Source organism: Phoenix dactylifera, chromosome 1 (assembly GCF_009389715.1).
Source record: "Phoenix dactylifera cultivar Barhee BC4 chromosome 1, palm_55x_up_171113_PBpolish2nd_filt_p, whole genome shotgun sequence".
Lineage (NCBI taxonomy): Eukaryota > Viridiplantae > Streptophyta > Magnoliopsida > Arecales > Arecaceae > Phoenix > Phoenix dactylifera.
This window is the reverse complement of record NC_052392.1, coordinates 31,017,769-31,033,984: the sequence shown is the minus strand read 5'-3', so window position 1 is coordinate 31,033,984 and position 16,216 is coordinate 31,017,769. Positions and strand designations below refer to the sequence as shown.

At 36.5% G+C, this 16,216-nt stretch overlaps 2 protein-coding genes across 2 annotated transcripts; both read left to right on the top strand.

Annotated features, from left to right (window-relative positions):
• Window positions 1–2,621: 2,621 nt before the first annotated feature.
• On the top strand, window positions 2,622–8,460 carry LOC103704418 (sm-like protein LSM3B). The gene is made up of 3 exons (XM_039131754.1): window positions 2,622–2,895; window positions 5,701–5,796; window positions 7,993–8,460. Exons 1-3 carry the CDS (start codon window positions 2,779–2,781, stop codon window positions 8,071–8,073), a joined length of 294 nt encoding a protein of 97 aa, XP_038987682.1. The 5' UTR covers window positions 2,622–2,778; the 3' UTR covers window positions 8,074–8,460.
• Window positions 8,461–10,729: 2,269 nt separating this feature from the next.
• LOC103704354 (protein BOLA2) lies at window positions 10,730–11,553 on the top strand. The gene is made up of 3 exons (XM_008787605.3): window positions 10,730–10,934; window positions 11,050–11,072; window positions 11,189–11,553. Exons 1-3 carry the CDS (start codon window positions 10,872–10,874, stop codon window positions 11,355–11,357), a joined length of 255 nt encoding a protein of 84 aa, XP_008785827.1. The 5' UTR covers window positions 10,730–10,871; the 3' UTR covers window positions 11,358–11,553.
• Window positions 11,554–16,216: the final 4,663 nt, after the last annotated feature.

Sequence of the window (16,216 nt, the reverse complement as noted above, 5' to 3'; positions counted from 1 at the left end):
AAGCTCTGCTAGGCTCTAAGTCTCCAAGAATCACAAGTAAGGGGATGTATTATTGGACAGACTTCAGTCATAATGTTTCCTCCTCTCTCTTCTTGTTGGAGAAGGAACATCCTTATCTGGCCATCTTTTTACACATCTCTTTATGGAGTTGGGACATGAGATGCACATGACCAGGGACACCTCCCTCTTTATAGAGAATGGTGCCCCTTTTTTTCAGTCCTACTAGAATTTCACCAAAGAAAGATAAGGGAGAGGAGGTGGCATCTTTCTTTCTTGATTGCCTCCTCCCTCTAGAGTCTAGTTTGGACTTTGAGTCCCAAAAAGGCAGGAGAGAGGCACCGGCCACTTTCGAATAGCCACCCCCTTTCTCTAGAAAAGTGCCTCTAGTGGTACTTCTTTAGGCATGGATGCTGGCCTAGGTTGGCCAACTGCCACTTGGATCCCACCCAAGTAGTAGTGGTCAACATAAATCATGTCTTACTTGACCTAATCTTGCCTAATTCTTGTATTCAGGCTAATTTCTTGGCCCAGTCTCTTCTCCAATCAAATCTAAATATTTCTTAATCCAATTAGTAAGAGAATCCTCAACTAGAATTCTATTCTAGTTGATATGAAGATAGATGGTACATACTAGATGCATTACTAGAATATGTCAACTTAGACCTTGCTCACCAAATATGCATTCCTTTAGATCATACATTAATTATATGGTTCAGCATGGGGATATGAAACCTATATCGGATTGCTAATCTTTGAGTGAGCTGGATGAAACTAATTTATTTTGATATTCATGTACAAGCTATATCTTGCAATTCTATCTCTTATCATTTTAATATCTTCATATGATCATTAAGTATAACACCGTCAGACCCTCAGTCATACGATATCATGGTCCATTAGAATCCTAGATCATGTCAGACTTTTCTTTTTGAAAACTACTAGCATGAAACTTTTTTTTGAAAATAAATAATTATTAATCATAATAGTTTATAAAATAATTGTTTTCAAAATCCTTTCAAGCAACTATCTAGGTCCTAGGACTCATATGCATGATTATGTTTCTGTTCTAATATGGACACTGCATCATTATGATGGTTTCGATGTTGGACAGCTTGATATGCAACTGTGTGTAAATTTAATAAACTATTGTGCTCCCTATCAAGAATAAAGTCCAGGTATCATGGTCAGTACATGAGTTTGACTCTTGAATTTATTGAACTCTAGGATATAGTAAGATGTTTCGCTCTTCAGATCAAAGGACCGCTCCCAAGCTTGTGCACCTAGTGCACACCTCTACCCCTAATAGTATTTTATGAGGTGGATTGTCAATGTTGACCATTCAAGCATGATGGCATATATACTCAGATGTCAATACAGGATCTAATCTTTATGAAAGAGAAACTTTATGATGTCATTGTCTATCTCGATAGCCTTATAAGTGCAATGCCCAACCTCAACAGAACTGTGAGCAAATTCCAAGTTTCAAGATCTATGCAATCCTTTCTGTGGAAAATACTTTGGTTGCTTAGATAAACTCCTGCAATACTCATGGACTTTTTTGCTGGTTCTATGTGATCATGTCCAAAGAAAAATCTATGCGTTAATGTATAAATGTTTACAATTATATATAAATAACTTTTTAAGGCATATACACAACTCTAACAATAACAAGTTCAAGTGGATTGTTGAAAATAACACCTTTATATGTGAATTACCTAGTCTGTAGATAACCACCATTCCTTAACAAACTCCTATCAACATCCATTGACTATAGGAAGTGGCATCTATTGACCTCCTTGAAGGAGACAAACAATGGAGAATAGACCTCATCTATCAAGCTTTCACATAAAAAAATACTTAGTATTGGACCTAAGCATTTATTAATTTGGGTGCAAATTGAGTAAGTTAAGCCTACTAGGCTACTTAGGCTCTCATGGGATAATCAAGCTCGTGCTAAACCTACAAATGAAAAAAAAAGCAACAACAATAGTAATAAGACTGCAAATCCTCTACAAATTAATTCCAGGAGCTTTATGCAGTCTTTACCCTTTAGCAAATAAAAGACATTCATATGGTTTGCAGCAACACATAGCTCATGTGGAAGTTTAGAGACATATCTCAATGCCTCTTTATTGCCCTGCAACTCTAAGCCATTATCAAAGAGAAAAGTTAAGAAATTCCTAATCCTCTTTCTCCATCATGTCATTTCTCATCGGAGCTAACCATAGAAATTTGCTAAAGTTTTGGTAAGATTGTCGCTGACATATCTACTTAAGTTTTCCATCTCAAACTTTCTCTGATAGCATATGGTTACTATATTCTTGAGGGGCGACATGAAAGCATCAAGGAGTCAAGATCACCCCAATAATATCTTATCTAACCTTTCAAATATTTTTGAGAGGCTAGATTACTTTTGAGAATAGTATTTGATTAACAAGTATTATTGATTTACCTTTCAGTATAAAAATCCAAATTGCTGGTCATGATCTACAATATTTTATTTTAGATTCTGTTTTTAGGTCAAATTCATCATTTGGAACCTTTTAATTGTCTTGAATAATTTTTTTAACAATTTTTATAAATATCCTTGTATTTCATTTATGCTATCTTTTCCAGAACATCCACTGGACCAATGAAGTCCATCTAAGGCTCCAAACCCTAATATCCTTAAAAACTTCTCTGGGCTGGGCCGGCTTTCTCGGGTTCAATTAGTTAGCAGGGCGACGGGAAAGGGGGAGAGGGTTTTGGCAGCGAGCGCGAGAGAAGGGAAGGGGGAAGATGGCGAGCGAAGAGGAGAGCACGGTGAAGGAGCCTCTTGATCTCATAAGGCTCAGCCTGGATGAGCGCATCTATGTGAAGCTCCGCTCCGACCGAGAGCTCCGAGGAAAACTCCACGTAATCCCTCCATCATCCTTCTCTCTTCTTCTTCCCCAACTTAATTTCGCTGTTCTGCTCTCTGCGCACTGAAAAAATTGGTTCTTGTGTATGTTTGATTGAATTTTAGCGTGATTTGATTTGTAATCTGTGCCGTTTCTTGATGATTGTTTTTGCAACTGGTTAGGGCTTCGTATCGGTGGATAGATCCTTCCATCTTGATGATTGTTTTTCGTTCTTTATTCGATGATTGGCTGTAGACAAGGGTGTTTGATGTTTTGAACCTACTAGCTGAATAATTTGGTATCAATTGTATCTCTTCAATGTTCCTCTCCTCTGATTACAAGCAAGATTTTATAATAATTTGAAAGTAGATTTATGGAGCTCGAATTCAAGGCTTGCTATGAGCCCTGCATGCAAGTCTTGAACAGATTCTTAATACACTCCCAAATCTCTTGAGAATCTCCTTGCAGCGAGCGCTGTTTTCTCTTTCGACCCTTAGGATCTTCCAGTAGAAAGTCTTATGATTAGGGTTTGGCTGGATTAGATTTATATAACTTGTATCTCGGACACAGTGGAATTATGGTAGAGAACTAGACACAGAAGTTACTACTTGTGATCACAAACTTGAGACAGCTATAACAGTAATTCTTATTTTATGTTAAAAAAAGAAAAAAGAAAGGAAGAAGGTGAAAGAAAACAAAATTATGAAGGACATGTGGAGACCGTGTTGCATGGGCATGGACACATGAATTGGATAGGTTACCTATCAAAGCTTCTGACTTGGAAATACGGAAAAGAAGAAATGGAAAGATAGGAAAAAATAGTTTTAGCTAATAATTATATAACTTTATTTTTTAAAATATATTGTGTGAATATGTTAACATCTGAATTTCCCTGGTCACCTTGAAAGGACATAAGAAAAATGACACATTGTAAGTCATTTTAATACCTACATTGGATAATCTTTAAAAAGAAAGAAACTGTATTTCTGAAGTCATATGGCGAGTTGACCTAATTGTTGGAAAACCTCAGCTCTGCACCCATCTATAGAAACTGTTTCAAAAGAATTAAGTATTCAGGTGCCCGAAGTGTATTGGACTTCGATACATATTTGACACCGATTCTTGAAGCTGGATGGAAGTGTTCAAGTGACACAGAATGGAGGAGATAGGACTGCTAGGAAATCTGGATATTTAATTTAATGATACGTTTCACAAGAGAAGTAAGCTTCTTAAATAATGCATTTAAAGTCTAAACCAATCAAATTTTTTATTCTCATGGCTTCAAGGTTTCCTTTGCCAAGCTAAAGAAGCAAATTGGTTTTTTCACCTTAGATCCTTAAATAGGACACTAAAATACACTAGTTATTGTACTGTTTCATACGAGCAATCTGAAGCTGAGGAGCTCTTGCTAAACTAAAGAACTATTTACAATCCCAAGGTTGTCATCATTAAACTTGGTTTGGAAACAAGCTCAGAAAATTTTGTTAGTTCAATGTCTAATAGTGTGAAGGCTTCTTTGGATATTCAAGCTATTGTTTCCTAAGTATGGTGTTATCTGCTTCCTATGATGGCATTAGAGTTATCCATTTGGATGAGAGGGATGAGTTGCAGACCTTGCTATAGTAATACTTCCATTCACTTCTACTAGCAATATTCTTTGCTTTCCGATCTAGCAGACTTTGGAAAAAGTGTAGCAGGACTACTGTTTAAATAAATAGTGCTTGCTATTCATGAATTTGAAATTTCATGAGTTACCCGGGATCTGATATTCATATATGATTGAAGTTTTAGAGCAAGTTTTCTAAGTATCATTAGTCATACTTGAACATAACAGTACATTGCTTAAATGACATGTTATTCCATTTTTCCCTTTTCATCTTGATGTTAAAACCCAGATGCTGGGTACCAAAAATATGCAAAAAAACACCCCATTCTGCTGTACTTACAGAAATTGCTATTTAATTTACTTGTAATAGCCCTTTCTCGCATAAGAAATCATGTTTCAATGCCATTGCAGAAAGAAGAGGGGAGGGGGAGGACACTGTACTCAGGCATTTTATTTTTTTGTTTGACAAAAAATACTTTTTAAACTTGATTTGAAACTGATGTGCTGTATGTCAGCAATTTGAAGTCCAGCAGCTTGTTTCTCATTCTAGGGTCTGAGATTTTCAAAGCAAAATCCTGAGAATTGTCTTGTGTTGATATTCCCTTGACCTTTTTTATTTGGTATTATTATCCTACTTGCATGTTTTAATATTGGCTGCACCAAGCTTACTTGTGGACATGTGTTCTTAATCTTCTAGAAGGATATTCAGATGTTTGTGCTTTTGACTTCTATTATTTAGGTGATATATGGAACAAATGTTCCTGTAGCATTTTTCTTTGTATCTAATTTTCTACCTTCTTCTGACTTTACAATGTTTACATCTGGATTTTGGTAATATTTAAAAAGGCAGCAGTCAGTGGAAGGGTAGCAGGGGGCTGCCTAGCTGCTAGATGAGCACTCACAGTTCAAGGAGATCCAAAAGTTCAAAAATTAATAAATATAATCAGAAATGTCGGAGAAATACTTAAATTAAAAAAATAAAATATGGTATATCAGTTAATATTTAAAAAAACCAATGGAAAGCTCATTCTTGGCAACACTCAGTGATAATTCATAAATCATTTTTGTTAACCATGCTCAAGCCTGATGAACGCCTGGGCTGTCCTGTCTTGGGGGCCGATGCAGCTCTTTCAATATATTGTATTATGGTGTGATTAATGCAGGCCTTGAGTTTTTTTCTTTTATAAAGAAGTAACTTTTTCCCTTTTACTTCAGGCTTATGATCAGCATCTAAATATGATACTTGGAGATGTGGAAGAGATAATCACTACTGTAGAAATTGATGATGAAACTTACGAAGAGATTGTTCGGGTAAGCAATTTCTACTATGAAAGTTTCTCCCCTTGTTTTGCTCTATTGAAAATTAAGAAGCTGACTGTTGTCATATCTGTCAACTCATCACTGATATTAGGGTCATCGCGATAGAAGCGATTATCAGTGTTAACTTTATGAACATATTCCTGGTATATAGATGCTTCAGATATAGCATTTATTTTCAGATGAAGTATCCATGTTAAATTTGCTAGATGAAATATTGTTAGAGAGATATTTACTATTAATTAGTTTTAGATATATACAATTTCCTAAAAGATGGTCCAACCTTTGCCAAGTCAAGTGTGTTGGTGCATAAAACTCTCAGTGCAAGTGAGGATTCTAGGTATTCTCATTTAAAATCTTGTGAGCATTTGAAAAGAGAGTGTACCAAGGCACCCTTGAACCATTAGCTCTTCGAGTTCCTATTTGTTTGGCATATCTTCGAATATCTAGTTGAATTGAAGAATTAATTCTTTTTCCTAATTTGCCAAAGATCTCTTTCAAATTTTTATTCTACATATCGTATATGCCATATATCAAGCACGATGAAAGAGGGTCTGTTTGTAGCAAATTCATTTCACAAGATTTGATTCCCTAAGACATGCTAACTGAAAAATGACAATCTTATGAAAATTGTACTGATAAATCAGATATAATTGCAGCTGACTGAAGTAGTTGAAACAAGGTTTGATGGTTATGATATATGGTATAACTAGATATATTTGATTGCACTATCAGATTGCATATTAACCATCAAAACGTACGAGTTATGAAAATTATTATGAGAATTGGTAATGGACTTAGATTGAAATAATAAATGAGAATTACATAAAACTAATTAAGACTCATGCAAGGAAGACCAACCATTGGGCAGTCAATCAGAAAATATTAGAATGAATCGGAAGAACTGGCATGATAATATTTTGAAGAAGCTTATTTGATGGATGATAATAAAGAGAGGCTTATGAGATGGGTTTGTAGGCAATGTCACTATCAACAAAAATATCTCTGGCATTTTAATTATGCAAATAATAGAAGGAGAGCCTAGGAAATGATCAATTGCAACAGGCCTTCCACAAGGGCATTTTATAAACCCTAATATTTATAGTTAGATTCAATGAACTACCTATTAATATATATGAGAAAACCCATGGCACATGTTATTTGTGGATGATATATTGTTGCTTGATAAGAAAAGAAAATTATAAATAATATAAACTTGGAAGCTCTAGCTAGATTAAGATATATGCCTTGAAAACTCCCTTGAAACTTTGCCTGCTTCCTAACATAAAGTGTTTGTCAATTATTAGCTGTGCTGCACCTGCACCCGTACCTGCTCCTGATTCTAGCAACCATGGAGTAAGGACCAAACATGTAACTTTTGCAGCCCTCAGTCTATTTTCCTATAGGATGTGGAAATAGCTGACATTACCCATAGGGCAGTGCCCCCCCCCCCTCTCTCTCTCTCTCTCTCTGTGTGCGTGCGTGCGTGCATGTGTGTTGTGCGTGTGCATGTGGGTTGTGCGTGTTTCTCGCACTCACATGTGTGCATGCACGCATGCACGCGCACACATGCGCACGTGGACCCACACCCACCTACCTTGTAATGCCTGTCTGCCACCTTTGCTTCACAGGGAGGGGCTGCTACAATGGGCAAGTGGAGGTGGTGAAGGAAAAAAAGAGACAGAGGGAAGGCAGTTGTGGGAATAGGTTTTAACTTGTGGTGGAGGGGACCAGGGAGGAAGTGACTGGCATAGTGGTTGGTGGTGAGGCTGAGACTTGCTGCCAAGATTTTTTTCTTAAATAGTTATGGTGGGAGGGATGGACGGGCAGATGGTTTGAATGGTGGGTTGTTCCTTAGAACAATGTTCATTAAGAAATCCTTCAAAATTTGTGCCGGCTGGTTGTACCAGTAAAATTGCAGGTCTAATTCTATTGATAGGTTGCTGGAGGCGACCTTTAACTATGGTGGCAATCATCCTTCACAAATTTGCATGACTAGATAGAGATGATGCTTTGAGTATGTCGAAACCTGTTATGCTGAAGCTTGAGATAGCTTAAGAGTTAGCAACAATTGGCTGATACACTTGTTTCACTCTTGAATTGCTGTGTCTGTGGATCTGTCTTCATGTCATCCTTACATTTTCTGTCATCCTTACATATTCTGACTTCTTTTTTACCTTTCTTTCCCAGACTACTAGACGCACTGTTCCATTTCTTTTCGTCAGAGGAGATGGAGTAATACTGGTTTCTCCTCCTCTGAGAACAGCATGAGAGCCTGGTGACGCATTTGGCCACTTATCAGTGCTGAAATGGAATTGGATAGCTTCTCATCTCCTCCAATGTACTGTCATCTTCCTCCCAAATGCAGCCCAAGCAATCCTCCAGTTGTAGCTGACTTAATGGCTTTTTATTTGTGTTCATGCTATGCAAGAATATGTTACACACTCCGAAAGGTTGTAATCTGATTGCTATTTGAACCAAGCTGTGTTGAAATCAACCTAGATTTCTTTATTGATTAGGTTTCTGGGTTCATCATAGACTGGCTAATTTAATTGTCTGGATCCAACTTCTGTAAACATGGGAACATGTCATATCAGTGGTTGAACTTTCAACTTCCAAGTATTTAATGAGGTAAGTTCATTTGTTGGATGATTTGGATGAGGCACTCTTGTTGGAAACAATGTGACTGCATGCAACCTCCTGATGTTACTTTTTGACTCAATTACAATGTTATAATTGGCCATACATGTCAGGTTGCACTTTTCAGGCCTTGGGGAAGTATAGAAGTGTCGTAAGGGCAATGGCAGAGTCACATCTCGATGTCAATTAAAGTTATCTATTTTCCATTCCATCTGAAATTCTGGTATGCTTTATTGATGTTTTCTGTGAAATGCTTTTCTGGAGTTATTACTCTATTAGTGATGACAATGTTGTGTGCCTGTCTTGGGAGGACTGTGCCATTAATTTGTTTAGCGCTTGAATAAATCCTGTCTGTCTGAAAGTTTGTATTAAGCGGGAGACAGCTTTGTGCTGCTGCATTTGCTGCTTTCTGGTGCTTTATAATGTTAGTCATGGTTTGAATGTTTGATAGAGGTTTATTATAGCATGTGTCTCCTTTCTATTAGATACCTGCCATTATTTAGGCAGGAGAAAATGGAATGCATATCATGATCGAGTGTTCTTTCATTGGCCATCTTTGAGACTTGATGAACATTAGGGGGATCTGTACCATATATTTGCATGCATATGTGGGTCAATAAATTGACTGGATCAAATTAATCATACGATTAGTGCACCTAACAAATAGATTGGATAGCATCGTGGTTCAATAAGATTTTTGGGCAGGAACGGTATACTTACTGCAAGTTTAAAGATATAATATGTTAGAGACAACAAAGTGGGTAAGTGGGAGAATAACTGGCCAGTACTTATAACCGCATGAGAAGATAGAGAAGTACAAAAGAAAATTTATAACAAGAGTGAAAAAATTCCTTTTCTAGATCAATAAAATTACTTTTATATTATCGTCTTTATCTTATTTTAGTTTTTTATAGTATATTTAGATCTTAAAATTTTTTGAAGATAACCTGATCTTATCTTCTTCAAGTACTAGTCGTAGGCTGGTAGTACGCTATGCAAATCTTCTTGCTCTGCTATCTGTTTGGTATCCTGGTTTCGGTCCGAAAAAAAAGAAGAATAGAGCTTTGGACTACCCTGATAAATATATATCCTTTTTATTAGATATACACCTGTTGTTACGTGGGCAGGAATGGATGCATATCATGACTGAGTGGTTTTTCATCGGTTCTCACTGAACTTGGGTGAGGATGGAGAGGGCCTTCGGCTCCTCTGATGAGTAGTATTGGAATAAAATGTTATAACCAGATGAAACTGTTCTTTCATGGTTTTATAATACTCTGTTGCATACGAATAAATTTTCAGAAATGGTGAATCATTTTTCTCCACAATTGCATGAACAGCATTTCTCAAAATATAGTTGCCCCAAACGAGAGGAAAATATTGCTATCTCCAAGATGCGCACACAAAAAAAACCTGCTTAAAGTTATATGGCTAGAAATTAAAGAGAATTTGAGTTAGATTTGATTCTCCACTCTTTCCAACCGATCATGGATAATCTTTAACAAACGTGGCGAGCAAAAAGTTTGAAGCATAAATTCCTGACCTTATAATGTGAGAATATTTTTGTTGAAAACAACACCTTGATGATGCCAAAAATATCCAAAGAACAACTCAAGGGAATAATTTCTTAGAAATCTTATCTTACCGTGTAAGGAAATTCAACCAAAACCACCATATAAAATGTGATATTTGCATGAATACCCTCCTAAATATTGAATTTTGCATGAATATTTTTTCAAAATTGATATTTGCATATATATCTTTATTAAACACTTATTTTGCTATTCTATCCAATTTTATTCTTGTTTTTGCATATGTATCTACACCGTCTAATACAGTTAAAAAATTAATGATTTCAAATTAAAATGATTTAAATATCCTTAATAGGTAGATGTGAAAAAAATAAAAAATTATAAAGCGATCATAATGAAAGACAAAAAAGTAATTTTAAAATTTTATTTTATTTTTAATTAAAATAAATATGGTTTTTATTAACAATGTTAGAAGAACTGTTATATTAGGAGTATTTGTACAAAAATAGTATTTTACGAGGGTAGAAAAATAAATATAAATTTTAAGAGGGTATTCACGTAATTTAAATTTTTAGGAAAATATTCACGTAATTATTAGTTTCTTTTTATTATAAATAAACTGCTACCCGAAAAAAAAAGGTGAAGTCGAAAAGTGGGAAAAAAGTTGTTCCACGTAGATTCTCTTGAGCTCGCCCCGTATCATCAGTTCTTCGTTTCCTGATGATAAAAGTCAATGCGATCCAGGCCGTCCATCACATGTAAACACCGGTGAGGAAGGAACCAGCGAGGTAAGAAGGTACACGAATACAAAAATATCGCATTTGCCTCCGCCGTCCATAAGCTCACCCCACCTCCCCTTCTTCCCGGTGCCCGAGGTAGCAGGAGACGGAGGAAGCGATGGGGGTGGCCAAAGAAGACGTCGAATCCGCGCTCACTTCGGCTCTCAAGCCCTCTCATCTTGTAAGCAATCTCTTCCGGAAAAACCTCCTCTCTTCCTTTTCCTCCACTTCCTGGAAAACGAAATCCAAAACAACCCTAACGCCATCTTTTATCTACTTTTCTTTTTTTCCCACAGGAAGTGATCGATACATCCGGAGGGTAACACCTATCTCTTCTTTCTCCTGAATCTTATTAAAAAAAGTAGTTATCTGATTTTATTTCGTTTTTTGTTTTGATGTTGTTGTTTATTTTGATGCAATTTTGACAATGAAAAGATGTGGGGCACGGTTTGAGATCGAGATAGTATCGGAGCAGTTCGAGGGGAAGAGGCTGCTGGAGAGGCACCGCCTAGTGAACGGTGCGCTGGCGGAGCAGATGAATCACATCCACGCCCTCTCCATCAAGAAGGCCCTCACCCCTTCTCAGTGGAATCCCCAGCAGTAGCGCCACCACCATCATCCAACCATCTATTAGTGAGTCTTAATATGCTCTCCACACAATAATACATACCTTGAAACAATTGCATGTCGTGGTTGTGCCGACATTGAGATGTTCTTATATGATTTCTAGATCAAAGATTCTGTATTGTTATTGTGTTCCCTATGCGATCGATGATTTTTGAGTTGTGTTTGCTTTTTGATATCCATCTGGATGGTTGATTACAAGATATTGAATTAGCAATTATGTGAGGAAACTAACCCTATGTGCGGAGAGGCTGTTTCCATGTTTCGAACCATGGCACCTAGATTATAGTAGAGGAACCTTATGGTTGAGCCGAGGCCCGCCCTTAATTATATGAGGAAACTACATATGATTAAACTGTCCATGATTTTTGGGTTTGGGAGAGACACAATGCAATAATATAATTGAAATGGAGACTTTACCGGGACTAACTAGTAAAAGACCTAAATCCGGAAGTGATCTTAAAAACCAACTGCGTTCTGGGAAAAGATCGCAATATCATATTCATCTAGAAGAAAAACAGAAATTGTGTTTTCATTATGTTTTGACGGAGCGATAATTAGTTAGATATGTATGTATCGCTGGAAAAGCCAAAGGGTCAACGGGATTGAGATATTGTGGATTTTTTGCATAAGGATTTAGGCTGTTCGGTTCTAGGTTTACTGGCAGATGTTATGGAAAGCCAGATTTGTTTATAAAAACAAAAATCTGGGGCTTCATATTTTTATTCTTGTGAATGCGAGGAGTTTTGAGGCTTAGGATATGATTGAGGAAGGTGGTCAGTTAATGGTTTGAATTGTCTCTAGAGCTGATGGCAAGACTAGCCACAAGCAAAACACGCTTCACTCGTATGCAAGAGGGGTTTTAGGAATAACTACATTACAATGCTGATAGGTGTTAAAATTGATGAGGCATATCCAGAGTAGGATGGTTTGAAAAGTTGATTTTAAGTTAAGAAAAGCATGAATTTCTTTGTTTAGATAATGTTGGTTTGGTAGTTTGACCTTAATGACGATTTTGATGGTGTAGTAGTTGTGAATCTTGTCAATAGTGTTCAAGTTGATATTTTTTTCCTTTTTTTTGGCATCATGACTTTGATAACTATGGGTAAGTGCCTCCATCTTATTGCCAAGAAATTTTATTTTATTTTATTTTTTGGGTGGCTGAGTTCAAAATACAAAGAAAACTTTGAGTTCCTATTACTAAGGCAAATGGAAAAGCCTTTACAGTTCTATTCTGAGGTTCCAACATTTGTTGAGCGTTAGCAGTGTTGGTAGTTATGTTGGAGTGCTTCTCCAGTAATCTTATGGATTTTTGCTGAGTAGACAAGAAGTCACATTCAAAGCATACTCCAGGAAGTGTTGAATGAATGGCATCAATGTGTGGGAGAGGTAGGAGAATAATAGAGATAAATCAAATCCAGTTGAGTTGTTATGGGAACAATCAAGGACATTGTCTTGTGAATTTTTCTGTCTTCTGGCAGAAGAGTTCCATTAGTGTGCATTAAATTGCGAGTAAACCCTACTGATTAGAAATTTAAGAGACAAAGTTCGTAATTGCTCCAGGAGCCTTACCCAGCTTGTGTGGTCAGGGTAATTTGAGTCGTTATTGTCATGGCAGTCTTATTGGCCTCGGCGCACCAATTAAACATGAAAGCTAGCACATGACATGAGTACATCATCATAGTAAGGTGATAGGAGAAGTTGATTCGAGGAATGTCATGTTTGAGCTGACAAGAAATGGACTCTTGGGTACTTTCATCATAGTTTAACCACACTAGATGTTGCAAGAGGTGGACTAGAAGTTGATGTTTGAAGCCAATCTCTTATTTATCTCTTGCCAACCTTTATATTGCTGAAGACATCGCTCTTGTAAACTGGTCATAATATGGTAATCATGACCATGATTAATGCATCATTAGTCCTTGGGTTTTTAGTATGTTGAAATCTTGTACTTCTCGTACTTCCCCCACCTTCTGATATATTAAGAAAATATTAGTCAGCATGTGCTTGTGATTCAACTTTTATTAATCAAGTGGCCCAATTATCCTTACGTGATGTGAGCATGGTGCAGACTACTAAACTAGGTGATTCATCTGTTACAGCTTTTACACCTGTTGAATAATAACAAAACAGCAGTTATTACTAAGAATATAAGTCCATTAACTGAGCAGTGCAGTCTTTTTTTCATTATTGGTTATCGGCTATGCAGAGCCCTTCACAGCCATCATATTGGGCAAGTTGGGCACCTTACAAGATTTGTTGATGATTGATGATATAGGCATGATGGATGGTGGATTTACTGCTGACCCCTAAAGTAATAAATCCCTTAGGCCTCTTTTCTTTTCCAAACAAATAGTTAGAAAAAGCAAATGAAGAATAATTTATATGAAGAAAACAAAAGAAAGAAAAATGAAAACCTTTTCGGCTGATACTAGATTTTTTTTTTTTTTTTTTAATCTTCTGCTGATCTTCTGTTCCTTCTATTTTCATTTTCCATGCAATCAAACGGCGCCCTTAAGTTTCTTCAATGTCAAACATCCAAAGGAGATTTCCCCTGACTCACTTAAGATTATATTCATAATTCTAGAACCATAACATAGCCCCAGCCTTATTCCAGTTCAGCTCAGTGCTGTGATGGCTGATGCTGTTGTACAGGTTGTGCTACAGATTGGTGTATCGTTTTTTGATCCCTAATTTGGTGGTTGTGATGATATTAAATGCCTGAGTCTTGGTATTTAGGTTTGCTGCATCGTGCAAACCATCATTCCATTTGTGCATGGCTGCAAGCCATTTTTGAACTTTGAGGTTGATGCTCGGCTCTGGGAGCAGATCATACACAGAACTCAAAATACTGGCTTGTATTACAGCCCGGCCTGAACACAGTGGACTGAGTTGCCATTGGACAACAGTTTATAAGCATTTGTCCTTATTTTAATTCTTTTGCACAAGTAAATTTCCAAGTTCCAAGGCGTTTATTGCCATTAACCAAATAAAAGAAGGGTAAGAGCTCGGACCTGAAGCGCACTTGGCCGGGAGAGCATGTTTATGGATACGCAATTTATATGACACATTTGGGTGCAATTTGTGGGTGCGTGATGGCAGTTGGTTCTCATTGCCAGTGGCGCAACCTGAGAACTTTCAGCATCCTCTTTATCACCAGATGGCTGCATGTTATATCACTCCAACCAAGATTGTTAGAGCAAAAGCAGCAGCAGTTTCTATGAAAGCAACAAGTAAGTAGTGATTAAGTCATTAGGGATCTAAGATTATACAAATGTTATACACACACACAGATACATATATATGTATGTATATATGTATATATATGTATATGTGTACAGACACCATTCTGGGCACTATATATGAATATACACTATAATAGGAAATATTTAGGATATTTTGTTTTATGTCGGAAGGGGCACGATAGTGATATATGTTGAAGTCTTAGATTGTATTTGGTCCAGTTATAAGTAGAGGGATATGCTCCAAATAGAGTATCTTGCCAAAAGGATTAAAAAATAGGCCTATTTTTATAAGTACAAAAGGTAAGAGAGAGAAGGGATAATTCTATTCTACCATTTTGGTGGAATAGAGTTATCCTGCAAAAGGAAAATTTATCCTTCTAATTACTATTTTGCCCTTAGCCACTCTCTAAATTTACCAAAAAGCTTGAGCAATTTTGTTATTGTGATAAAATCTAATCACTGTGAAAATAAATGCACTCATTGATTTTGGATTATCACTCCAATTAAATAGTAAAAGATATCTTATCATGTGAAATAGCCTATCCTTTCATAGTACAAAAGATATCTCTCCAAAACTTATCTTTGCCTTCAATGAAGATGCAAACCATGCATCCTACTAATCTAACCTTCATCGACCTAATATGGATGTACACATGAATCCAGGAATTATTCAGTTATTGGTACCTTCTCTTGGAGGGTTATGGATGGAGCAACCATATGTGCCATCATCCATGGTTCAACATACTCTCCAAATAGAACCAACCAAACCAATCAAATAAATAGTGAATAAAATTATTCTTTTTACAAAAAGCAGTAAATACGATTGCTCGCGACAAATCTCACCAAAACCTAGTGCTATCAAATTTGCTGCTGTTCTAAAGTAATCATTATGGGAATAAAGTTGGAATTAATGATAGTTTTCAGCTCTATCTTTTATGATACATGAGGATTATAGGTAATTTGGCCTAAACCCTCCAATCCCACTGAAAGCAAACTTTCAATCCCAAGTACATGATGTAACTTGAGACTTTATTAGCTGGTTAACTGGCACCTTTATAATGATTCCCATGTGAAGCAAGGTGTCTCCTGTAAGATCAAACCTGCTTAATGATAAGCTGGCTTAATTACATCCGTTCCTACTGATCAACACAATGCAGAAATACCCTGTACATGCAATCTATCAAATAGATCTTCAAATACCCCTCAATCCACATTCATATGTAATATATATTGTGTAATGTATGGATTGAACATGCTCCACAAACAGCTAATGCTTCTCAAATTCAAAGCTCAACAAAATTAAAAACTAGTTTGGTTTTAACTGAATCTTTACTGAAGATGATAGTTTGGTGTTAAAACTAAAAAATTCCTAAGAAAAGGATGAGATAACCTAAACTCATTCCAAGTACAGTCGGTACATTATACTGGCTACCATACATGTAACATCTTAAGAGGACGACACATGATCTATTATGATTAGAAAATGACAAATAATTCTAACTATATATCAGAAGTTCAGAACTGATATCTGTCAAGAAGTTAGTCCTTACCTTAAGTTGATCAACCAGAAGCCATGTCCAGCCCCCTTAAATCA